At 43.8% G+C, this 27,171-nt stretch overlaps 1 protein-coding gene across 2 annotated transcripts in view; it reads left to right on the forward strand.

The window, feature by feature from the left end:
* The first annotated feature begins 7,377 nt into the window (after positions 1-7,377).
* RCBTB1 (RCC1 and BTB domain containing protein 1) overlaps positions 7,378-27,171 on the forward strand; it is a 48,396-nt gene continuing 28,602 nt past the window's right edge. Inside the window, exons 1-5 of one of the 2 annotated variants that reach the window (XM_049099474.1) lie at positions 7,397-7,497; positions 13,338-13,451; positions 23,169-23,244; positions 23,380-23,546; positions 24,124-24,274. In XM_049099474.1, coding sequence (XP_048955431.1) covers positions 23,421-23,546; positions 24,124-24,274 — 277 coding nt within the window. In that variant the 5' untranslated portion in view covers positions 7,397-7,497; positions 13,338-13,451; positions 23,169-23,244; positions 23,380-23,420. Of the gene's footprint in view, positions 7,498-13,337; positions 13,452-23,168; positions 23,245-23,379; positions 23,547-24,123; positions 24,275-27,171 lie in introns of both variants that reach the window. The other variant, XM_025478368.3, reaches the window with a different exon arrangement.

Here is a 27,171-nt window from a genome sequence, read left to right on the forward strand (position 1 = left end):
ATTCGAGACACACACAGAGAGAGAGAGAGAGAGACATAGGCAGAGGGAGAAGCAGGGTCCCAACGGGGAGCCTGATGTGGGACTGGATCCCAGGACTCCGGGATCATGCCCTGAGCCAAAGGTAGATGCTCAACCACTGAGCCACCCAGGCATCCTGGGAACTAAGACCTTTAAACCTGTGGTTACATTTGTAAGGATGAAAAGAACAAACTCCCCAAGTGGGTCACTTGGATTGATTGCACATAGGGACACTCCCGGTTCCACACCTTCGATCCCACTCCCAGGTATTCTCCTGTGGGGGATGCAGCATCATACAATGGTGATTGATTCAGAGCATGCCTGCATCCTGGAGGGTAGCACTTTATCCTCATGGGGTATCATCTCCAAGCTGGTACATCAGCCAAGATTTCTGGGTGGTATGCTGTGTGATGGGTTCAAAGCGATTCCATGGTCATATTCCCACTGCCACATCTCCCCTGCTTTGTGATGGGTTCCTTGGTCGGATGCAATATGTGGGATTCCATAATGGTGGATCAAATACAATATGAGCCCTTGGACAGTCATGTTGGCTGAGGCTCAGCAGGCAGGAAATGCCAACCCACAAAATATGAGAATGTTTATGTTGAAACAAATGACTGACTCATCCAGGGTGGAAGGAGTCCAGTATGGTCTCCTTTTTGCCAACAGGCTGTTTGGTATCTTCAAGGGATAGTGCAGTCTCGGCGATGGTTCCTGTTCCTGGCAGGTTGATCATTTGGCCATGGGAGTAGTTAGACTGACCTTGGTGAGTAGGAGATCATGCTGCTGGGCCCACATATAGCTTTCCTCCGTTACCATGCCTTCTCTGTTCATGACTCCATTGTGCCAGTACTGGGGTGGCTGATGGAAAATCTGGCAGGTGCCAACTGGCTGGGTCATTCTACTTGGGTGTTTAATGCCTCTTTAATGATAGATGCTCTTAGAATCTGTGGAGGAAAGGGATGGGAAGGATTGGGCAGAAAGGGAAAATGGGCTTCAGTACGGTAGCAAGCAGGGCCCATCCAACCCTGTGGGAAGTTCTGAAGCTGAGATGATTCTTTAGAGTTGTCCTGTATTGAGGTCAAAGAGTCTGGTCTTAATAATCCTACATTGACCAATCATTTCTTGCAAGCTGCTCCTAGAAGGGGCATGACCTTGAGTGAGGCAGCCTTTTTTAGTGGAGAAATGACTGAGAAGGTCTGTCAGTGCACAGCCGATAGGAGTCTTCAGTCTTAAAGGAGAGATAGGCTGGTAGAGCAGAACCTCCACAAAAGAGGCCCCATTACTATTTTTTCCACCGGTATATACTCAAGCTTAATATAGTATTTAGCACACAGTAGGCACTCAAAAGATCTTCTTGAATAAATAAACTACTGAAATGTCCTGCTTTCTTCAGTTTGGAGTATGAAGGTCACATCTCACCCTACCTTCCTGCATTTTACTACAAGAATTTAAAAATTTAAAGGAGGGTACAAAAACCACTTCCCAAATTTTACATTTTGTCATATTTGTTCTCTCTTTTCATGGATAAGTATATATACTGTATTAGTTTCATTTTCTGTTTGTTTGCTGAGCCATTTGCAGACCTTGTGACACTCTGTCCTTAAATACTCTGGTAGGCATCTCCTAACAATAACGACATTCCCAATATTACTGTGATCATACTGAAAAAATAACAGAAACATTTAAAAAAATCACCTCATATCTAATCAGCCCATATTAAATTTCTGATTCTCCACAAAATATTTTTATAAATTTTTGTTTTTATTTTTTAAAGATTTATTTATTTATTCATGAGACACACACAGAGAGAAGCAGAGACACAGGCAGAGGGAGAAGCAGGCTCCATGCAGGGAGCTCGATGTGGGACTCGATCCCAGGACCCCAGGATCATGCCCTGAGCTGAAGGCAGACGCTCAACTGCTGAGCCATCCGGGCATTCCATAAATAAATTTTAAAAATAAATTTAAAAAATTATTTTCCAATTCTCCATTACCACTTCTCTCAATCTTGCCCCTCCCTGTATTTATGCTGTTTATTTATCCCAAATATAAGAGCAGAAATGGTCCCCAAAGTAGTTGGATGGATACTAATTGAGGTTGTAAAACTTATTGTGACTGATCATGTTTACCTATTCAGTAAGCTAATTGAAAATCAAGAAGTGCCTGGTTAAGTGTCCAACTCTGGATTTTGGCTCAGGTCATGGTCTCGAGGGTCATGAGATCGAGCCCCATGTCAGGCTCCCAACTCAGCAGGGCGTCTGCTTGGGATTCTCTCTCTCCCCTTCCCTCTGCTCCTCCCTGCTGCACTCTCCCTCTCTCTTTCTCAAATAAATAAATAAATCTTAAAAAAAAGAATTTCTTTCTAGGTCGATTCTATATTTTATTACATTTATAAAATCCTAAGACACGCCATCTTCAATTCTCAAAAATAATTAAGTTGTTTTTGCAGCTGTCAGATAGATGTCTGCGTATTACAACTGTATTACAAAAACAGGTAAGCAATCTTATATAGTGACCTAAGTGTTCCCTATTTAGCTGTTACAAGAGTTGGTGGCCTCTGGCCTTTTTTTTTTTTTTTTAATTTATTGAGAGAGTGAGAAGGAGCACATGAGCAGGTGGGACAGGGAAACAGAGAATCACAAGCAGAGTCCTGATTGAGAATATTTCCTGATGTGGCGCTTGATTCCCTAATCCTGAGATCATGAGCTGAACCAAGAGGTGGGACATTGAACCGACTAAGCCACCTAGGTGCTCCATGCTCTGGCTTATTTCTTTCAGTCTTGACCAACCACAAGAAAAGGTGGAGACAATCTGGGTGCTCCTTGCTGTTTTTCTTCTCTCAGAAGAACTAATGTTCAAGTCTTTGAAGAGGTAACTGAAATCTCTTTTAATTTTGCTTACGCAGTATCAAGAACCTTCCAGTGGCCCATGAAGAACAAGTGTCTGCCTAAGGGAGATTCAGAAGATATTCTTGGCAAAGACACTGTGTAAGAGGCGTGCTCCATTAAGTGTTAGTTGGTCCAGCTGAAGGAAGCACACGGAATTGGCTGACGCACAATGGGCCAAATTGAAACTCACAGAGAGCGCAGTAGAGGAAAAGGGAGCAAACAAAAGATGATAACCTGATTTTCCATTTACTGAGAGATTACTTCAAAATGAAATTCTGAAGCCCCTGAGAATGATTAGAATTGTTCTCCTATGGGGCACCCTGATGGCCCAGTGGTTGAGCATCTGCCTCTGGCTCAGGCTGTGACCCCGGGGTCCTGGGATTGAGTCCCACATCAGGCTTCCCACAGGGAGCCTGCTTCCCCCTCTGCCCATGTCTCTGCCTCTGTGTCTCTCGTGAATAAATAAATAAAATCTTAAAAAAAAAATGTTCTCCAATGTCCCACTCAACCTTAAAGCTTACATTAACTGTATTTCATTGGGTTCTTTTTTTTTTCTTTTTTAAAGATTTTATTTATTTATTCAAGAGAGAGCATGAGCAGGGGCAGAGGGAGCCTGATGATGATGACAACGGGCTGGATCCCAGGACCCTGGATCATGACCTGAGCTGAAGGCAGACGCTTAACCGACTGAGCCCCCCAGGTGCCTCTCGTTAGGTTCTTGACAGATACTTTTTGCCGCTTACTCATGTATTACCATGAACATTAAGAGGGGTCCTCCCTACTCGCTGGAGGTAAAACCCAGTTTCTTTCTTAAAGTACTACTTGTAAATTTATTTTGCCCAGTAGAAAAATCTAGAGTGCTCTGACATAATCCTGTTTGGAACAAGTAATTTTGCTGTTTTTAGATAACAATTATAGAGAGCTTCTGAGGCTGGGATAAAAAAAGTTTAAAAAAATCACCTAGTACTAGTCCACAAGGCAATCATAGGTGAAGAGCCTATGATTTGTTTGATGGAGAGTTAATCCAATACATTATACTAATACTAATGAATATGTTCGTCTTCCAAGCACATCAATGTTAACCTAATTAGGTTTCCTTTGTCCCAGAGGTAAATGAGGTCACCAAGACCAGCTACATAGGGTTACTCACTTTTCCTAAATAAATTATACTGTTTCATGCCTTCCTACTTTTGAACATTACGGCTCTTTTTTTCTGGAAGGTCTTTCTCTCCCTTCCATCTAACTACTAATTGTCCTCCAAATTCATTTTCCCAGAAAGTTTTTTTTCCCCCTGACCTTCTAATAGTGGTCCTTCCTTTGTGTTCACCTGGCATCCCATATCATACGTTTTTCACCGTGTACTAGAATAATGAAACAAACTACGTATTCCTGGAGATCAGCAACCAGGTCTCATCCAACGTTTTATCCTCAAAGATGTTCCAAATATGGCATCTGGCACATGATACAATGAGTGCTCAGGCAATATTTGAGGAGTCAAACCCTAAACCTCAATTTCTTTTTCAAACAAATATGTTTTACATAAGCTCTTTTGATTACATTGTAGCCTAAAGAAACAGATTTCAGGGTTGGTTTGTTTTTGGGACAAAGTAGGCTCAAAGAATTTTTAGTAAATTCACCGAACTGCTACAACCTTGGTCAAGCCACTTCATTCAGTGGATATTGAGGGTCTACCACTTGGACCTTCATTCAGTGGACATTGTATTAAGCCCAGAGGTCCTGTTTCTTTTTTTTTTTTAATTTTTATTTATTTATGATAGTCACACACACAGAGAGAGAGAGAGGCAGAGACACAGGCAGAGGGAGAAGCAGGCTCCATGCACCGGGAGCCCGACGTGGGATTCGATCCCGGGTCTCCAGGATCGTGCCCTGGGCCAAAGGCAGGCGCCAAACCGCTGCGCCACCCAGGGATCCCAAGGTCCTGTTTCAAATATTTCTTTTTTCTTTATTTTTTAAAGGATTTTATTTATTTATTCATGAGAGACACACAGAGAAAGAGAGGCAGAGACACAGGCAGAGGGAGAAGCAGACTCCCTGCAGGGAGCCCCACTCGGAACTCAATTCTGGGACCCTGGGGTCACACCCTGAGCCAAAGGCAGGTGCCAAACTGCTGAACCACTTGGGGATCCCGTTTCAAAGATTTCTTAACCTAGGGACCAAGATAGCGACAGGCAGTTTACCTCTCACAGAAAATGTACCGAATGTGTCTAGGGGGTGTGAGATTTATGTACCAGAATATGCAGTTGCCAGGAAATTGGGAAGAAGTTACAGCAGACGCTGTCTGAATGAATTTCAGTTGTTGAAGCTGTTGAATCAGGGAGGGGGAGGATGCAGAGAAAGAAAACAAGAGTAGGTGAGATTTGATCTGGATTTTGAAAGAAGGAAGTAGGAGAGTGATGTGTACCTTGGGGTATTGCTGAATCCTGCAGCAGTGAGAGCAGCGAAAGAGAACTGTTGGCAGTAGGAGAAAAAAGACCTCCCTAGGGGCAGCCCCAGGGTGCTCAGCGGTTTTAGTGCTGCCTTCAGCCCAAGGCCTGATCCTGCCAGGATCGAGTCCCACATGGGGCTCCCTGCATGGAGCCTGCCTCTCCCTCTGCTTCTGTCTCTCTCTGTGTCTCTCATGAATAAATAAATAAAATCTTGAAAAAAAAAAAAAAGAGACCTCCCTATGGGACTGGGCTCCCTTGCACTAGTGCAGTAAGATTTCTGGATAAAATCTGTTTTGATGCCCTAAGTACTTCTGACTCCGGTTTCCTTTAAGTGGGGAGAGGGTGGGGATTCAGGGCATTTCCGGCAAACGCCGAAGAATGCACGAAGGCAAAAGACACTAAAGCAAGTAGGGAAAAAGTAATCCAAAGAAAGTGGAGCAGTCCAGGAAAATCGGAATTCTCTGGAGCCAGAGCCTCGGGTACAGCTGCAGTGCCGGGAGGTGTGGAGGAGCGGCCTTCCTCCAGGAGACCATCTGAGTTTTGGGGATACTGATCTTTTTTGGTTTTGTTTTTCTGTTTATTTGTGGGAGCTCACGTGGGAACGGCCCGTTGGAACAACACTGCTTAGAAAATTCTGCCAAGTGGGCTGCTGGGGTTGGTGAAGGATCTCAAGATGGCGGGGCGAAAACTTGCTCTAAAAACCACTGACTGGGTAGCTTTTGGGGAGATCATACCCTGAAACCAGAAGGCCATTGCCAACTCCCTGAAATCCTGGAATGAGACGCTAACCTCCAGGTTGGCTACTCTTCCTGAGAAACCACTTGCTATGGACTGGGCTTACTACAAGGCCAATGTGGCAAAGGCCGGCTTGGTAGATGACTTTGAGAAGAAGTTTAATGCCCTGAAGTTTCCTGTGCCAGAGGATAAATACACTGTCCAGGTGGATGCTGGGGAAAAAGAAGATGTGAGGGATCCCTGGGTGGCGCAGCGGTTTGGCACCTGCCTTTGGCCCAGGGCGTGATCCTGGAGACCCGGGATCGAATCCCACGTCAGGCTCCCGGTGCATGGAGCCTGCTTCTCCCTCTGCCTGTGTCTCTGCCTCTCTCTCTCTCTCTGTGACTATCATAAATATATTAAAAAAAAATTAAAAAAAAAAGAAGATGTGAAAAGCTGTGCTGAGTTTTTGTCCCTCTCAAAGGCCAGGATTGAAGAATATGAAAAAGAGCTGGAGAAGACGAAGAACATAAGTCCATTTGATCTGATGATCACATGACCATTGAGGACCTGAATGAAGTCTTCCCAGAAACCAAATTAGACAAGAAGAAGTATCCCTATGGGCCTCACAAGCCAATTGAAAATTTATAAACTTGAGTTGAGGAGAAAGCCCTGCCCCTCATATTATAAACGTTGGACATTAAAAATAATGATACGGTAAAAAAAAAAAAAAAAGGAAAAAAAAAAAAGAAAATTCTGCCGAGGGGATCCCCGGGGTGGGGGCTCAGCGGTTGAGCACCTGCCTGGGGCCCAGGGCGTGACCCCGGGGGTCCCGCGTCGGGCTCCCCGCAGGGAGCCTGCTTCTGCGCCTCTGTCTCTCTCTAACATGAATGAAAAATAAAAGCTTTAAAAAGAAAAAAAAAAACTTCCGCCGAGGAGTTAGGACTTTAGCCTCCGTCCCACGGAGCGACCGGGGTTCCCAGGGCGCCCTGCGATCCTTTGTAGAGACGGTCGCGGTCTCCAGAGCTCCTGCGGCCTCAGGTCACTCACCTGCAGGAAGAAGGGGAGGGTCCGTCGCGGTGAGGCCCCCACCCCCCGCCAGGGCGCCTCCGGGGGCAGCGCGTGCGCAGTGAGTGCCCCGAGGGCGCCCCGGGCCGCCGAGCGCCAAGCCCGCGCGGGAGCGCGCCGACCGCCACCGAGCTCACCGCCACTCTCCCCCGCGGGGCCCCGCCCCCGCCTCGTGCGCCCGCCCCCCCCGCGGCCCCAGCGAGCCCCGCCCCCCGCGCGGCGTCGGCGTCACGTGAGGCGGCCCGGCCACGTGACCGCGGCCCCGCCCCCTCCGCGCCTCCCGAGCGCCGGGCGGCTGCAGGCGGGCGACTCCCGGGGCCGGGCCAGTGCGGACGGCGCGACGCGGCGGCTGGCGTCCAGGTAGTCGGGGGTGGGGGGCGAGCTCGCGGGGGCCGCCCTTCCGCGTGCGCGTCCTCCCCCGCTCCGTGGGGCTGCGGGCTCGGCCCCCGGCTCCCTCCGCGGCCCGGCGGGAGGAGTCTGCGCCGCCGCGGGAGCCGCGGGAGCCGGGGACGAGGGCGGGGGCAGCGCGGGCAAAGTTTCCCCGGCTCCGTCTGGACGCGGCTGCGGGCGCTGCGGGCCCCGAGGAGACCCCCCCCCCCCGGCAGTGCGGCGCCCGGGGGGCGCACCGAGGAGCCCTGGGCCTGCGGCCGGCGCCCCGCCCCCTGCTCCCCTCCGGGTGCCCTCGACGGCCCCCGGGACGCGGCGGCCTCTGACCCGCCCCGGGGTCGTCTCTGCAGAAGCTGGGCACTGCCGAGCGCCCGAGCGGCAGCACACTGGTGCCTAGAAGCAGGTTCTGGCTTATTGGACGTTGGCCCGTCTTTTATTTTGTATTTTATTATTATTATTATTATTATTATTATTATTATTATTATTATTATTATTTGGCGTGCGGAGGCGGGAAGGGGGCGGGATTCTAGCTCTTGGAGGCAAAAACGGAGTTTTCCGAGGCTGCCGTGCTTCGTGGGGCGGTGACATCAGGCCCCCAGGGCACAGCGTGCTGGAGGGAACGCAGGGGGAGCCGACCCCAGGGCACTTTACAGTGTGCCCGGGACTTAAGAAAGTGTCCATTTGGAGTGAGCACTGGGTGCGTTTCACCTTTGTTTTGTGTGTGTGTGTGTGTGTGTGTGGTTTTCTTTTTTTAAGATTGGTTTATTGATTCATGAGACACAGGCAGAGGGAGAAGCAGGCTCCACGCAGGGAGCCCGATGCTGGACTCGATCCCGGGACCTCGAGGTCACGCCCTGGGTCAGAGGCAGGTGCTCAACCCTTGAGTCCCGCCCCTCCTCATGCAGGACTCGATTTGGGGACCCGAGGTCAAGCCCTGGGTCAGAGGCAGGTGCTCAACCCTCGAGCCCCCACCATTGGGGACTCTATCCCGTGACCCCGAGGTCACGCCCTGGGTCAGAGGCAGGTGCTCAACCCTCGAGCCCCCACCATGCGGGACTCTATCCTGAGTCCCCGAGGTCACGCCCTGGGTCAGAGGCAGGTGCTCAACCCTTGAGTCCCGCCCCTCCCCATGCGGGACTCGATTTGGGGACCCGAGGTCACGCCCTGGGTCAGAGGCAGGTGCTCAACCCTCGAGCCCCCCTTCCCCCATGCGGGACTCTATCCCGAGACCCCGATGTCACGCCCTGGGTCAGAGGCAGGTGCTCAACCCTTGAGGTCGTCCCGTCGTCCCCCCTTCCCGTCCCTCGCCTCCCGTCCCGCATTTCACCTCTTTGAAACGCTTTCAGGGTTGAGTAGGTAACTATGTCCGTTCTATTAATACAGCAGTTAATCTGTGGGTTGGGTATCTTTTAATCCATCGTGCGAATACCAGTCTATTTATTAAGTACTTCTAAGACAGGTCCTATTTCTTCTTCCCTCTAGAAGAAGAGGAAGGATATTAATCATTGAAGAGATTTGCTCTGCACTGATTTTTATGTCCGCGACTCAGATGATCAAATCCTGGGAACTTTAGAAAGCAGAGAGCCATAAAAAAAGCTATCAAAGTTTGCAGCTCAAAAGAATTCTTTTGAATTTTTGAAAATAAAGAGTGCCTGTACGTTTTAGCAAAAGCTTGGCTTTATCTTAAGAATCAGCAGCTCAAACTAGGGAGTCTGAGACCGCGTCCTCCTATATCTAAAAGTCAGTGTGGCCAGGATGAAACTGAAAGGAGATCAAAGACCATTCTTATTATTCATTTTTTTTTCTGTGTGTACTGCATTAAACCGTCATGCATCATAGACAAGATTTGGGTGCTCAAGGAGACTAGAGTCCAACTAGGGCATTAGGACACATTTTAAAGATATTCTGTGGTTTAAAAAAAAAAAAACAGTCTAAAGATGTTACATATTGTGTACATGTTGAAGGATGCACAGGAGGAATATGGTGAATGTTGCTTGAGTTCAACCAGCATAGACTTCGTGGAGGAGATCAGCTAAGTGACTATCTAAATCAGTTATGTATTTGACCCACAATTTGGACTTAATTCTTTAAAATTCCAAGTACATTAAGTCCACGTTCTAGATTTCCTTTTTTTTTTAATTTTTTGATTTTGCAAGGAAACAAAATTTAGAAACTAGAGAAGCATAAAGAAGAATGTACATCACCTGTAATTATAGTATCTAAAGATAACAACAGTTAATGTTTTGGGGGCACACATCCTTTTTACTATACAAATTTACTGGGTTGCTGTGGTCAGACAGTGAGATTCTGGGTTATGAGGGATACTGTGATACCCAAATCTAGTTCATACCGGAGTGTAGGACAGGCAAGAGCAAGGGTTTGAATATTGAAGAATTTAATTTAGCCAGGTCTATTTGATTGTGAGTTTAGGTAAAGAGTTTGAATAGTAAGAGTTGAAATAGCTGGGGATGCCTCTTTTTTTTTTTTTTTCTTAGTGTTAGATTTTAACAAATGAGATCATACGAACACCTCATAAATTGTGTGACCTTTCAGGAGATCATGAATTTCACTTGGTTAAGACTATACTCAGGCTATTCTCGAAAGATGACGCCTATCCTTCCCACAACCCTAGAAAAGAAGATTCTGTGGCTTTCTTGAGATTAGCATTCGACAGGGGCAAAAGAGGAGTATGTTTGCCGAGATGTTCTTTTCAACGCGTAAGAAAAGGTTTTCTATCCCCCTTCTAGTGCTTCAGTCATGAACTCGAAGAGTAGAGTGGAAACATCTAGTAATATTGTTTACAGCTGTGGTAAAGTGTCACCCATGATCACTGCCAGCAGTATCTCCCATCCCTATGCTTGACTGCTGCACCTCCCATTAAGATATGGGGTCTGTGTCTACTCCCATGGAATCTAGGAGAAGGAGAGGCCACCTGCAGTGGCCCAGATGTGTGAGTGAGGCCTCATGAGTAACCTCAACTGAGTTACTCAAAACAGAATTGAGGGCAGCCTGGGTGGCTCAGCGGTTTAGTGCCGCCTTTGGTGCAGGGTGTGATCCTGGAGTCCCCAGATCGAGTCCCACGTCAGGCTCTGTGCATCCAACCTGCTTCTCCCTCTGCTTGTGTCTCTGCCTTTCATTCTCTCTCTCTCTCTGTCTGTCTCTCATGAATAAAGAAATAAAATTTAAAAAAAAAAAAGAAATAAAATTTTTTTAAAAAAACCCCACAGAATTGAAAGAAATAGCAAATTGCTCTTGTCTTAAGCCATGGAGTTTTGGGATGGTATGTTATTCAGCAAAAGATGATTGAAACAACATAGCACCTTGCGTCATAAAACCCTTGGTGTGAATCTGGTTCACACATAAGTCAGTCCCAAGATGTGATCCCTGAGCACAGAATTGAGGGCAGCGTATGCAGTAGTGTGCCTTAGTGATAAGTCTCTAAATTATCAAATCTTTATTTCACATTGCATAAGGATGTACTTCCTGAATTAGTTTTCACCAAATACTGTGACTGTATCTTGTTCTCTGCAAGGTAACTGGTTAAGTCAAAAATCATTTTGTGTAATTGGTTATTACCAGTCTTAAGTTAACATGTTTTAAAGGAATTACCCATTATCGAGGTGATGGATGTGTGGTGTTTTCTTGCAGTTTGCCAGTTGATGAATTTAGTACCATGATCGTAGTCATAAATACTTAGAGTACAAGTGTAAGATCTGCTTTGTTCTCAGGGGTCAGGGAGAGTGGGTCTTATGCAGACTGTCATTTCATATGTGTATATACAGGACTTTCAACAAAGAGATGATGTATTGTTCAGGAGCACTTGTCTCCTTATGTTTAAGTGACCAGCTTCCCATTCCAAGTCTGGTTAGATCAGTTTAAGAAAAAAAAAAAAAAAAAACCAAACCAACCACCTACTTTACTTCACTGGTGAAAAAAAACTCACAGGAGCTCAGATGGGTACTTTTACAGACTGAAGCTTTCCATCTTCTACTGGACTCTGTCTTAGCACCTTTAGAGGTTCCTCTGCTCAGTGCTCTTTCCCTTTCTCTCTGGTGGCTGCTTTTTAGACCTCAGACCTTTTCCATACCTTCCTCTCCCCCGCCTCCATTTTCTATTGCTATTTTTCCTCTTCCTCTGAACAGAAAGCTTTCCATTTTTGCAGGGAGAAATAGGTGACCTCAGAAGCAAGTCAAATGCAAATCAAACCCACAATGAGATACTTCACAGCCACTAGGATGGCTGTAATAAAAAAGACATTAATTAGTGTTGGTGAGGATATGGGGAGGTTGGAATCCTCATAAATTACTGGTAGAAATGAAAGCTGCAGAGGGAAAGGGAGAAAAAGAGAAGAGAAATCGTTTCCAACTTCTGATGCCCCATCCTTGAAACTCACTTCCATCCATATCTGTCCTTTCATTCTCCTGGGTTTTCACAAAGACGCGCCTCCTTGTTACAACTCGTCTTGCACTTCTGCTTCAGATTCCACTTCTTGTTACTTCCTTAGTAACCCTGTTTAGTGGTTGTGTCCTGTCCTTATCTTTCTCTCTACTGGCTCCTTCCCACTAACATTTAAACATTTTTCAGTCTCTTGGGGCACCTGGCTGGCTCAGTCCGTAAAGCATGTGACTCTTGATCTTGGGGATGTGAGTTCAAGCCCCATGTTGGGTGTAGGGATTACTTGAAGACAAAAGCATTAAAAAAATTTTTTTTGAGACTTTAACATGTTTAAAACAGATCACTCAAAATATGACCTTCAATTCCAGCCCATTTTCATTTACTGCCTAGCTATTTCACTTTTCCTTTACAGGCAAACTTTGTGAACAGGTTGTTTATATTCATTGTTTCCTTTTCTTCATCTTTCACATGTTCCTCAACCTGCTGCAATCTGGCCTTGTCCACCTATAAATAACTTCACCAAAACTCACCAGTGATTCTTGTTCCATCCAGTGGACATACCTCAGTCCTTCTAGTTTGGTCTCAGCAGCATTAGGCCTTGGCACTACCTCCTTTGTGTAATATCCCTGTCCCTAGGCTTCTATGACGCTATGTTCTCCTGGTTTTCTTTCTACTGTGCCTATTCCTTCACAGACTCTTCTGCAGGGGTATTCCTTTGTCTCTCTGCTGTTGGACTTTTAGAGTTCTTTCCAAGATCCCCTTCTCCCCTTAATCCATACATTTTTCCCTGGGTGATCTCAGGCCAAATTTCCAGATCTCCAATCCAGATCTCTTTCTTGATCTTTAGATTTATAAATGGACCTTTTGGACATAGCCACTTTGATATCCCACTGGCAGCCAAACTTCAAATGTCCAGGTTAGACTTCCTCATCTCCCCCCTGAAATTGGCTGTGTTCTCTGTCCTAACGAGTGGCACTGTGGTTCACTGTCACTTAAGCTGAGCAGCTGGGTATGATCCTTAGCTCTCCTTTCCTCTTATTCAGGTCCTTTCCCCCATTCCGTCAGTTAAAGAACCCTCTTGGGGTTCCTGTCCCCTGTCTCCTGTCCAGGCCTCTCCATTTCCATTTCCTTGGTATGGGCTGCTTTCTTGCTGGCCTTACCGCAGCCACCTTGGGCTCTTTTTCTTCATCCCCATCTGGTCTCTTTTTCTTCATCCCCATCTGGTCTCTGCATTCAGCCCAAGTAATCTTTAACAGACGTACATCTGATCACGCCACTTCCCTGCTTAAGATCTTTCAGTGATTAAATGTTGCTCTTAGGATAAAGGCGAAGCTTTCTGGCTACAGCCCTGCTACATTTCTTTCAGTTCCTCCACCTGGCATATACATTCACCATTCCCGGTACCTGTCTTCTCACAGGTAGTTGCCACTGGGAGATTCTGGTGTTCCATGGCATTCCCGCCTCCCCAGCAGAGCAGTGGCCGCTCGCTCTGGTGAACATCTCTTTATGCACCTAGACCCCCCTGACCCCATGTAAGTTCTGCTTGGGGCAGGGGAGGGGGTTGTGGTGGTGGCTTTGGGGCTTTTTTACCTAGGGGACATCAGGTAAGCATTTTTTGAATGAGTACAGCATGCCTCTGCTCGTCCACTGCTGGAATTTCAATTTGGCTTTGGGCCATCAGAGGGTATGGTTGATATTTTAATGTGGCCAGCAGACACTGGTAGATGAAATCACATTAGAGCTGCTCATGTAGGAAAGGTTCACGATACCATAAATGGATTTGAACTTGGGTCCTTCTATTCCAGCCTTGAACACATTAGAAAAATAAAATCAAGCATTACTGTATTCTCTCCATTTCTTTAGCCTTTTGACCCATCTATTTTTGAAGTGATCTGTTTTACAAAGCCTTGTATGTTTGGCGCAATGAAGAACAAAACTATAGGAATTACTTCAAATCATCAAAGTTCCATTCTGTTTGCCTTTTAAAAATAGAAGTATCTCATAAAAACAGTACTTCTATAAGATTATAGTCAGCTTCACAACCCTGGAGACGTTGTTGTTGTTGTTCTGCTAATACTATTGCCACTTGGGTTATTTGCTTTTCTAACCTGAGCACGTGGCTTCAGTTGAATTATTTCTTCACTTACAATGAGCTGTCAGATACTCTGTCCTAGAATTGCCTAAAGCTTCTGTGCAATGAAATGAAAGTGGCCCTTCAGATGATTGGGGGGGAGGGGGGATGGAGAATTGCTTCCAGAGACCATAATTGCTAATTGTGTTGGGAAGTGATAGATGTCCTCTCCGGTGAGTAACAAATTCGAGCAAAACTGATGACAAAGAGGGCAGTCACTATGTTAGGAAATTCTAAAACATCGGTCTGTTTTTAAACAAAGGTAGGATTATCTTGTCACCTGTTCATCTTTGTGTTTTTGAAGGATGGCATCAACTCTTGGAGAATGCCACATTCTCAGAGCCCCTTTGTCTTTATGGAATTTGTCAAGCATTCAGGACATTCCCTTTCTTTCTTGTAGACAGGTAAGCTTGCAGAAAAGAGAAGTGAATGACAGCTGTTCTAGTAGCTGGGGCGGTAAAAGCATCAGTATCTCTGAAACTTTGCTTCTTTGCAGTACTCACACCACAGTATGGCTGCAGCAGTCTTAAAGTGTATTTTTATTTATAAAAATCTGAGGCTGAGTCTTAGAGGCCCGTCTGGCCCTTGGAAATACATTTGGCGTCTAAGTCAGAGGTGTAGCATCTGTTCAGTCTCAAAAAGACCATTAGAAGGAGTACGGCAGAAATTGATGAGAGTAACATTTGGCTCTTCTGTAACTTGAGAGGTTTCCTGAATTTATTTTGCTGTGGCGTAGACGTGTGACATGACAAGCTGTGGAGTTGCACCCCAGAAGTTAGCCTAAAACCCTACAACTCATCTCTTTGAAAGTCTTACTAGAATTAAAATGCAATACTCAAAAATAGAGAAAGATGGCTACATACTTACATCTTTTGTGCTCAGACAGGAACTTCCGTTGGTGAAAAAAGGAAGAAAGCTATGAAAAACCCTCATTCCTGCAGGAAACTGGGTGATCTTCACTGAGGAAATGCTTACATTTTTATCATCTGCTAGGATACTAAGAATTTGATTTCTGGAATTTCGTGTAGCAGTTTTCCAGGATATATCATTTTCATTTGGTTGTAACTGTTGTGCACATAATTTTTTTCCATTTATACATTCATATGTATCACATGGACCATATATTTGTATGTGGTATTCTGTTGTCTGGTTATTCTACTTGTATTTGTGTTCCAGGTTTCCACTTCCTAGGATCTTTCTTTTAGACCATAATCTCGCAGGTCCCCGGGTGGCTAAGTGGTTTAGCGCCGCCTTCGGCTCAGGGCGTGATCCTGGGATCGAGTCCCGCATCGGGCTCCCTGGATGGAGCCTGCTTCTCCCTCTGCTTTTGTCTCTGCCTCCCTTTCTGTGTCTCTCGTGAATAAATAAATAAAATCTTAAGAAGACCATAATCTCTTCAGAGCCAGAGACCAAAAAAAAAAAAAAAAACCAGAGACCATGAACGTATTGCTCTTTATGATTTCCCCCAACATTCTTGGTGTGTGGGGTCATTGTCAGAGGAAGAATTAATATATGCTATTATTTTGTTCACAATATCCTACAGTAGTGCTTTTTTTGGTGAGGCATCTTAGACTTTATCAATAGCTCATTAACTATAAATAAATTCCTGTTGTAAGGCAGCTTAGCAACTTAAGCTGATAATAAATCATTACCCATCCAGTTTCTGAAAACAGAAGAAAAAACCTCTATTAGAGATTTTCAGTGTACGTGTAAGTGCTTTAATTTAAATAAAGTTTTTTTGCAATTACAACGTCGTTTTTCATATTTGACGTAGCTATTTGAAATAGTCTGTACCAGGCCATATCTGGTGTGCTGAAGATCATACAGGCCACCTCTAAGGGGACTGAGCATTCAGAGTCCTTTATGTTTACTGTGAGAATATCAGCTTCCGAGATAAGGAAGGGTACACACTTCCTCCTGCCCCAAGAATGACGCCACTAGAAGAGTCAGAATCTTGGTGCCAGCTAACCAGCCTGCGTGGCTGTTCACGGTATTCTGACCTCTTCCTTAGCAAACTGTTTTAGGTCAGCAGGAGACACGTTCTGATGTGGACTCTCCCGTCCGTTGCATCCGTCTCCTTTGTGCCAAATACATGCAGGTTAAAGTGAGGGTGATACCCGTGTGGAAGCCACTTGCTAGTACGTTACAATTCTAATTTCCAGCGTTGTTTAATATTGAGAGCATTGGGGATCCCTGGGTGGCGCAGCGGTTTGGCGCCTGCCTTTGGCCCAGGGCGCGATCCTGGAGACCCGGGATCGAATCCCACGTCAGGCTCCCGGTGCATGGAGCCTGCTTCTCCCTCTGCCTGTGTCTCTGCCTCTCTCTCTCTCTCTCTCTGTGTGACTATCATAAATAAAATAATAATAATAAAAATTAAAAAAAATAGTTTAATATTGAGAGCATTATTTTATCAAAAACAAAGTTTTCCTTTACTAGTTTCTCCATTTCCTGTTGTTTTTTTAAAATCCATGTAAATGTATTCAAATACATTTTCTGCCAGATCAGTAAAGCAAACCTTCCTTTAACAGTTACTTGGTGCCCTGGGGAAGGGAAAATAAATTGCTCCTAGAGGGATCCAAAGATCGGTTGCTACATTACTCCTTTAGTCTTCCATTCTAAATGTAGATTTCTAAAATTGGAAGGTCTGTGTTTGTCCTCTTGACTAAATTTGCTTTTAGAGTGTAAAATAAAATAACCTTTTCTTCTCCATGCCACGAGCTTTCTGAGGGGCAGTGCTGGTTCACTGGGAAAAGCCATCTAGGGAATGGGATTTTGATCTGTTACCAATGGACACAAAAGAAGTCTTTGGGAATATAGGGTATATTTTCAAGCGCCAGAGAAAATATGGAGATCCACATGAGTTGACCTATTATCCTTTGAGGTGTTAAAATGCTTCCATCCTTTGCTTTCTTATTTCTGCACTATTCTTGCTTTATTTCCATATGGCAGAAAAGCAAGAAATCATTGATTCACTTATTAATGCACAATTGAGGCTGAACATATTAATGCTTTGTATAAGGAAGTACTTCCTAAGTAATAAGCAAAAAAAAAAATGTTGCAAAAGAAAAAAGATTATCTTTTTTTTTTAAAGATTTATTTATTTATAATAGACATAGAGAGAGAGAGAGAGAGAGAGAGAGGCAGAGACACAGGAGGAGGGAGAAGCAGGCCCATGCCGGGAGCCCAACGTGGGACTCGATCCCGGGACTCCAGGATTGCACCCTGGGCCAAAGGCAGACGCCAAACCCCTGAGCCACCCAGGGATCCCCGAAAAAAGATTATCTTATTGAAGTACTTCAGAGATGATTTTTTTAACTGTATTTTTTTTTTTAAGATTTTATTTATTCATGAAAGAGAGAGAGAGAGAGAGGCAGAGACACAGGCAGAGGGAGAAGCAGGCTCCATAGGGAGAGCCTGATGTGAGACTCGATCCTGGGTCTCCAGGATCACACCCTGGGCTGAAGGCTGTGCTAAACCGCTGAGCCCCCCGGGCTGCCCTCAGAGGTGATTATTTAATATAACTGACATGCTGATTAGAACTCATTTTTATAATAATCTCTAGGAGGACTGGTCATCCTAACAAGTAGTTGGTTTAGTTTGAATTGCTATATATGCTGGAAAGTTCTAAGAAGGCTGTATGTCTTTTAGAAGTGTTCCATTTAAGATTTCTCTAATCTAAACTTACCTTCCCAAGACAGAATTAATTTTGATTTTACTTTTTCAAAAATATTTTTTAGGACTGGAACACTTCTATATTTAATTTAAAAACATATAGCTTTGGGGATCCCTCGGTGGCTCAGCGGTTTAGCCCCTGCCTTAGGCCCAGGGCAAGATCCTGGAGCCCCAGGATCAAGTCCCACATTGGGCTCCTTGCATGGAGCCTGTTTCTCCCTTTGCCTTTGTCTCTGCCTCTCTCTCTCTCTCTCTCTGTGTCTCTCATGAATAAATAAATAAAATCTTTTTAAAAAATAAAAATAAATAAAAACGTATAGCTTTGAACTTATTAATACAGGTTGATGTAAATCCATGGGATCATCATTTTATTTTTAATTTTTTAAAAAGATCATTTGAGAGCAAGAGAAGAATGTATGCACATGTGTGGGGAAGGAGCACAGGGAAAGGAAGAGAATCTCAGGTGGACTCCCCACAGAGCACAGTCAAAACCAAGAGTTGGTCCCTTAACCAACTGAGCCACTCAGGTGCCCCCATAATTTGATTTTCAAAAATTACGGTAGAATATACATAACATAAAATTAATTATTTTAACCATTTCTAAGTATACAGTTTACTGACATCAAAAACATTCATATTATTGTGCAGTGGTTACCACTGCCTGTCTCCATAGAACGTTCTAGTCTTCCCAAACTGACGCTCTGTGCCCATTAAACAGTAACTCCCTGTTCTCCTCTCCTCCCATTCTCTCTTTCTCTCATCAATCAATAAATAAAATCTTTAATAAAAAAATATTAGCAAAGGTGTTGCTGCCCCCAGGTAAGTGGAGAAATTAAACATCTCACCACAGTAATCTAATTGTAATGATGATGGTGGTCATTTTGAGTTAATTGGAAAATGTTGATGGTATTTGCATTTACATTATGCTGCCTTAGGACAAGGTATGCCACATGCCGGAGTTCAGGACTGATCTGATCTGTACAGCGCATAGCACATCCTGAGGTTTTTTTTTTTTTAATTTTTATTTATTTATGATAGTCACAGAGAGAGAGAGAGGCAGAGACATAGGCAGAGGGAGAAGCAGGCTCCGTGCACCGGGAGCCTGACGTGGGACTCGATCCCGGGTCTCCAGGATCATGCCCTGGGCCAAAGGCAGGCGCCAAACTGCTGCGCCAGCCAGGGATCCCACATCCTGAGTTTTAATTACCTACACAGAACCTCTCGGAGAACCTTGTCCGAGGTCTGAGGATACCCTGTTCGTGTCCTCAGCTGCTCAGCTTGGGCGAGTCTAACCAAGGCATCCTTTGTGCTTTAGCAGCCTGCAGCCAAGGAGGCACCTTGTGCTCATACACTCTTGGGAGTCCCTGAGGACAAAGGTGCATTTGGTCTCCGGAGCCTGCTACTTAGTGGTTTTTGGAAGGAGGAAGGAATGAGTGACATTCACAGGGTTTAACCAGCCAAATTTAGATGGAAGCAAATGAGGGAACACATTTTTTGGGGGGGTAGGGAGAAGTACTTTTTATATTTGAAGCATTTTAAAGACAGATGCTGGTATACAGTATTAGGCAAAATAAAGTCAGAAGGAAGTAATATTCGAGAAGTTTAACCTCTCAGGGGCCAGGGCTGATGTTCTCTGATGTAAGAAGACTCAGAGGGCTTGGGGTTGAGTCCGGACTGTGCTTTTCACTGCTCTGTGACCTTGGGAAGTCGCTTTACCTCTGAACCTCATTCCTCATCTACGAAGAATGGATTATGGCCCTTCTTCCTCACAGGAGTATGGAGAAGATAAAATAATGTGTGTGAGACTGCCTCCTGTGGGGCCGCAGCAGTTCATGATCACTGTCAGTGTCTTCCTTCCTGGTCTTTACCCACCTCATGGGATTGTCGGGGTAATGACTTGCCTGGGCAGCAGTACTGCCCTCGTTCTCACACCATCTGAAATCCCCTGTGGCTTGTTCATCCCAGCTTGACCACAACGTTACAGAGTTTTATAGGACGGATTTTTGAGAAACCCAGGCTCGTAAAGGTAGGTGGCATGTCACCCTGATTAGTTAAAAGCCAGCCTGCGCCTCAGGACTCTCTTTCCCACCATGCAGACTGTTGGTAATGCTTCTGATCCCATGAGGGGTATGGACCTGTAAGATACATGACCTGGTTTTATGCTGACTTTTAATTTACAAGACTTTGGACAGACATCTTGTAAAATAAAGCTGCAAGTAATTCAGCGATGGGTAAACTCAGTTCGCATAATAAGCCATCATTATGGAAGTCTGGTTTTCCAGTAGCTTGCCAAACCCTTGGGGGCATAGTTGCCTGTGTGACTGATTCATGACTTCAGAATAATTGTGCTGTTGTCAGGAAATTGTGTACGTTTGAATGTTAGTATCCCTCTGTGTTGTAATTTTTTAAAAATACTTGATTTATTTATTTGAGGGTCAGCACGATAGAGAGTGGGGGCAGGGAGGTGGAGGTGGGGGGCAGAGGGAAGCAGGCTCCTTGCTGGGCTGGGAGCCCGATGGGGGGCTCTCCAGGACCCTGAGATCATGATCTGAGCTGAAGGCAGACGCCTAACCTACTGAGCCACCCAGACGCCCCCCTTTGTGTTGTAATTTTAAATGTGACGAATCATATTTTCTTTGGCTAACTTAAATCCCTCCCCTTTTCCCTGTTTATTTAAAATTCCATATTACATACAATATTAAGTTTTGAGGACTAACTTTGATGTGATTCATAACCTAGGAAAATAAAGGATTGTTTTTTTATTTGGAATTCATTATGCTTGTATTCATTTATACTATTCCTTTCTTGTGACTTCTTCCCTATTTTGTAAGAGACACAAGGCAGGCCATTTGGGTGCAGGGAAGGAGGCATCTTTTTTGTTATTTCTAAGAGCATTTAAGGCAATCATACCATATAAAAAACACAAAAATCAAGAGCAAAGAAAAGAACAATAGTCCAGTAGGAAAAAAGGGACTTTATAAAAGGATGACGCATGAGGCCAAGAGGTGAGGAGTGCATATGCAGATTCCAGGTTCTGTGCGGCTTCAGGCCCTGAGTCAGCCACTTTATGATTTGAGCAAATTCTTAAAATATCTTTGTGTCCTATTTCCTTGTCTGTAAGTTGAGGATTACATGAATTAATAGATATAAAATATCAAGAACAGTACTTGGCACACATACTGCTCGAGAATTATCAGTTATTATTGTTGCTATTATTGTGATTATTTTTTTAAAGGATGCCCAGCCTCACTCATCATAAGAGAAATTCAAGTTGAAAGAAAACCAAGATACGATGATAATACGCTGTGTAGTAAGGATGTGGCTAATCAGGTGCTGCCATACATTGGTGGTTATTTTATATACTGGCACTATTTCGGTAGAGAACAATTTGAGGTAACTGTTAAAGGTAAAATAGCAATTTGGGGTGCCCGGGTGGTGCCTTAAGACTCCCTCCCCTCCTGTGTGCTTGCTCTCTCAAATAAATAATCTTAAAAAAAATGATAAAATAGCAATTAGACTTTAACCCAGCAGCTTCATTTTTAGGAATTTATCTTATAAATGTATATATCAGAAAAGACGTGCATATGCAATAATATATGTAGACAATAATTGCAGGCTTGTTTGTGTTAGGAAAAGACTAGCAGTGACTTAAACAGTCTCTCAGTAGAAGCAGATAAGTTGTTAACTTGATGGGTGGAATGCTATTTAAAAGTACCAGTGAGGGCAGCCTGGGTGGCTCAGCGGTTTAGCACCTGCCTTCGGCCCAGGGCGTGATCCTGGAGACCCGGGATCAAGTCCCACGTCGGGCTCCCTGCATGGAGCCTGCTTCTCCCTCTGCCTGTGTCTCTTCCTCTCTCTGTGTCTCATGAATAAATAAATAAAATCTTTAAAAAAAATAAGTGCCAGTGAAAAGAAATGAAGTCCGTCTACATGTACTAATCTATAATGCTTTCCAAGATGTGCTGTCGACTAAGGGGAAGAAGGCTTCTACACACACATATACCCAGTGCTTTTGTAAGTATACACTGCCTCTGGAAGGAATTAGCAACAACTGTCCACAGTGGTTGCCTTTGAGGAGAGGGTTGGGGAGGGATGGTAGGGAGACTTACTTTCCTTTACCCCTTTGTACTAGTTGTACGTGTACAACATCTTCGAACATGTTTAATGTATTATTTACCTTTCCCCAAATCCTTTGTGTGTCCTCACCAGCACGCACCTGTCTGTACCTCTCAGAGCATTCAAATGTTGTTTCAGGAGTCTGCTGTGGAGTGATGGGGAGTAGCTCGTCCTGATTGTGTTTAATGCTTATTGAATATGTGATGTGATTCTTGAGGCATAGTAGTCATCCTCCCTGTCATCCAAGTTAGTGCTGATGGGAAAAGTCTCCCTGGATGGTGAAAACTGAGGCCTTGGCTAAGTACACCTAAGCCCCAAGGTGTTCTCAGAGGTCCTGGACCCCAGAAGGCCTTGGTCTTGAGCCTGGCTCTCGGCTATTTTTAGAGGTCTGAGGAGAGAAGTAGGAAGGAACTTCAGGAGTTCTGTACCTCATTAGGAAATCCTGGTTGTATTTATAAACTGGTTCTATTTCAATTTCCAGAGGTAAGAGCCAGAATGGAAACTCACTTGGCGTGGTAGGGTTTTGTGCCTGTGTAGCTCCCTGGAATTTCTAGAAATGCTTTTTAACCCTAGAAGAATTGGAGGCATGACCAGGGCTCTTTGTATAAAATTCCTTAAACAGGTCAAGTTTAGACTTTTATGGAAATTTATACCTATGTCTGCTTTTTATAGGATACTATTTAAGCTAATTGCCCCTTGCATGGAAGCTATAGTTATGACCTTGAACACTGAGATGAGGGTGAATTGTCTTCCCTTGTTTGTATGATAACTTTTTTCAATGTGAAATGAAATTTGATCTGTATATATGTAGAAAATATGGTCATAGAAATCAGGACCAGAATAAATCCTTTCTTTTATGGTTTCATTCAGTATATCTTAGGCTAGTCCTTCTTAATATTCTTGCCACTCTAGACTCCCATGAGGGATGTCGCATTCCCATCATTAAACAGCTGCTTGGTATGGCAGTGGTTTTCTACAAGGGATGGGGATCTTTGGGTGTATCCTGCAGGGTGGTAGTGGGACAGCGGGGAGGTAGAGGTAATGATTCTGATTTTTATAACATAACATTCATGTACACACACACACCCTTTCTCCCTCCCTCCCTCTCCTAAGCAAGAATTCAGTGTCTTAGACAAACTAGTACTGTAACCTTTAACTTTATCTCAGTAACCTAAGGAAAAAATGACGAGAGACCGTGGTTTCATCCGGTTAGCATGCCTTTTCCTCATCTGCTGTCTGGTTGCATGAGTATGGATGTAACAGATAAGTACTGACTTGCAAGTAGGCAAGACAAACAGCTGGTTCTAGCAAGTTGTTCCTCTCATTGCAGAGAAAGGCCCAAGTTTGACGGTGGAGGAAGGATTGGACAGGTTGCTGGGGAAAGTGAGTGATCCATTTAACCAAAGGTAGGTAGTTTCTTTTGGAATTAGGTTTTGTTTCCTTTTATTCACAGTGCCGTTTTTTTTTTTTTTTTTTTTTTTTTTTTTTTTAGTTTAGTGGTTATTTCATTCTTTTTCTTGGGATCTTTTCTGTTATGGCAGAGATGTCGGCTTATTTATAAGAATTACTTGAATCCAGAGTCATGGTGGATGTAGGAAAGTGGCCAATCTTCACTCTGCTCTCACCTCAAGAAATTGCATCTATTCGGAAAGCATGTGTCTTTGGCACCTCAGCCAATGAAGCCTTGTACGTTACTGACAATGATGAGGTAAGAATCTCTCAAAATGCGGAGTGGAATTTGAGTGTGAAGTTTGAAGACTGAGAAAAGATTGTGGCCAGCCGATCATCCCAGAATGCAAATTTATTCATATCAAGCTCTGTTTTGAAATATTGCAGTGGAAGATCCATAGACACATTCATTCCACTTTCCCTTGTATGTTTTTTGGCACTTTATCCCCTTGGCCCTTACTTTCCTTCCAATCTTTTCTCCTACCACTATCCCAAGTGTATCCAACAAGGCCTACCTCCTTATCCTTTGAAAAGGTTGGGGATAAAAGAACCTGAAATTCAAGAAGACTGTGTCTAATATAATCTCTCTCTCAGTTTCTTCAGTTTTACTACCCCTTAACCCTCTACTACTCTTTGAATATCATAGTATGGTTAGATATTCTAAAACTTAAGTTATGGCAGCAGAGGTTTTTTTCTTAATTTTTCTTAATCAGATCAGTTTCTTCCTACCTACTGAGCTGTCACACTGAACTTAGTGTGTCTTATTTTCAGAGTGGAGAAGGGGCCTTGGTGTAACTTCAGGCCAGCTGACTGAGACAAAACTATTTGTTTTCTAGGTCTTTGTATTCGGACTGAACTACAGTAACTGTCTAGGAACTGGAGATAATCAGAGTACACTTGTACCCAAAAAGCTAGAAGCCTTATGTGGAAAGAAGATTAAAAGCCTTAGTTATGGGAGTGGACCACATGTCCTTCTCAGCACCGAAGGTAAAGAGGGAACAAAGCCAGCTTTTCAGTTTGTGGGAAATCGAGCATTAATTCTGAGCTGAGGGGAGGTGGGGCCTTATGAAATAATTTTGAATGGTTTATTTCTTAATTTCTGGGAACTATACCAAACTAAAAGTTAAGCACTTCAGGCTAATTCTGGAACAGCCATAACATTGCTCGCAAATTAAGCAAACATTAGAATGCTAATGCAAAGTTGTTAAAGATTAGATACAGCAAATGAAATAGTCCTTCAGCCTAATTTTTCCATAGATTTCTGGTAGCAAGGCAACTTTCAGATTTTACTTGGCACATTTTTATAAACACACATAATGCTGGTTTTCCTTTCATTGTGTAGTTCCTGAATCTTGAATCTAAGAAATCTTGGTTTAGTCCCTGGCATTCATGTGTGTGCCATCTGGAAAGAATGTGGGATAGATTCTTCTCCTCTTAATCTCTGCCACCCTAAGATCACTGAACAAGGAGAATATAACTTTCTTCTCTGGTAATTTATCTGCACTGTGGGCAACCAGGACTCTGAATAACCTGAATTCTTCCCTTTATATTTTAAGCATGTTAACTCTCGCTCTCTCTAGCAGAGACCCTCTGATTTTCTTGGGGGAAACTTTCTGTTTGCTTCTCTCCCTCCAGACTGAGTAATCACAGCTTCCTTGGATATTGCCAGAGGTCTTAGTATTGAGCTTTTTAATTGCCTTTAACTCAAATCTGAATCTATTCCAGGCTGTCTGCCTCTTTCTCAAGCTGTGAGATCCAGATCTGAGCATGAATGTCTAGTGAGAATATAACTGGTGTTGAGCATAATGAGGTGATGATCTCACTTCCATGTTGTGTAACCATGCTTTCTGGCATCACACTGGCTCTTTCAAGCAGTTACTACTTTGCTGACTGGTTCTGCTTGTCATGTCTTGTGACCTAATGATTTGATTTTTTTCCCTAACAAACACCAGTTTTAACTGGTCATTGCTTTCTGATTATAAAACACTGGGGTGGTTTTTTAGAGTAAACACACTAAAACATATACATTTATTTATTTATTTATTTATTTATTTATTTTAAAAATAAAGATTATTTGAGAGAGAGAGAATGCATGTGTACTCTCATGTGCAAGTTGAGGGAGGGGCAGAGGGAGAGGGAGAGAGAATATCTCAAGCAGATTCTCTGCTGAATGCAGAGCCCAGTGTGGGGCTTGATCTCATAACCCTGAGGTCATGACCTGAGCTGGAATCAGTAGTCGGACATTTAATGGACTGAGCCATTTAGGTACCCCTAAAACATACATATTTAAATTCTTGATTTTCTTCAACGTGGTGATCTTAGAAAATTATAACTCTTGGAGTTATTTCCAGAGTCCAGATCATGTAGTCTTAACTATCTTGAGTGTTAAAATTAAGATCTAAACACAAATAAACATAAAATAAAAAATAATAATAACTTATTTTCTTGTGGGGATAGTTTTCTTTAATCCAATTTTGATTATTATACATTTTATACAATATACTTTAAACATGTTATGTATGAGATCTACGCATGGCACAAGTATTTGTGTATATTTTATATATATAACAAATAGTTTTTTTTTTTTTTTTTTAAGATTTTATTTATTTATTCATGAGAGACACAGAGAGAGAACGAGAGTCAGAGACACAGGCAGAAGGAGAAGCAGGCTCCATGCAGGGAGCCCGATGTGGGACTCGATCCTGGATCCCAGGATCACACCCTGAGCCGAAGGCAGACGCTCAACCCCTGAGCCACCCAGGCATCCCAACAAATAGTTTTAAAACAAATGAAACCATTTAAAACACTAAGCCATCAGTAGTATATGGCTTTTAGTAAAAAACAGAAGAACCTCTGCCTCACCCCTCCTCAGTCTTAGAAACTGCCCTTCAGAAGGGAACCACTTCTAACTCCTTCAGATGTTTCTTCTCATGTTTAATCTCATATTTTTAAATTAATATGCTTAACACTACTTTTTCTGGATTTTCAATTTTAGATCTTATCTTTCCACTTTTTATCATGGCAGATAGAAGTTAGCTTTCTGGGATCCCTGGGTGGCGCAGTGGTTTAGCGCCTGCCTTTGGCCCAGGGCGCGATCCTGGAGACCCGGGATCGAATCCCATGTCGGGCTCCCGGTGCATGGAGCCTGCTTCTCCCTCTGCCTATGTCTCTGCCCCTCTCTCTCTCTCTCTCTGTGTGTGTGACTATCATAAATTAAAAAAAAAAAATTAAAAAAAAAAAAAAAAAGAAGTTAGCTTTCTTTTCCACTTCTTTTCCTCCCCCGATCCTTTCACTATAGCAGTATCACCTTTTTGGTTAAATCGATATTTAGTATTTACATCATTAGGACTCTGTGTGATTTATAGCTGAGCCATCACCTTTCTGTACAACTGTTTGTTTTCCTGGGGTTCATTCACTTATTTTTCTATAGGTCTGTCGTTATGCCAACACTTGTCCATAGAGCAATATTGTGTCTCAGCACATCTGAGATCACCTAGTTGTCTCTGGAGCCCTCTGTCCCCACGTTCTAACTGGTACTGGTCACTGTCGGCCCGCCATCCAGCTCTCAGCCCAGAACTTCATTTACCCCCTCACCTTTGTCCTTTCTGGATCCTCTATTTTTATTTTTTATTTTTTTAGAGATTTATTTGAGAGAGAGAGCATGAGGAGGAAAGGGACAGACTCCCCACTGAGCAGGGAGCCCGAAGATGCAAGGCTCCATCCCAGGACCTCGGGATAATGACCATAGCTGAAGGCAGATGCTTAACCCTGGTGCCCCTGGATCCCCTATTGTGCCCTGTGTCTTCCTCCTTGGATTATACCCTTATTTAGGTGAAAACACATTCTCTAGTAGCTTCCCAAGGAAAGGAGTGTGAGAGAAATCT

The sequence above is a fragment of the Canis lupus genome, chromosome 22 (genome assembly GCF_003254725.2).
Source record: "Canis lupus dingo isolate Sandy chromosome 22, ASM325472v2, whole genome shotgun sequence".
NCBI classification, from domain to species: domain Eukaryota; kingdom Metazoa; phylum Chordata; class Mammalia; order Carnivora; family Canidae; genus Canis; species Canis lupus.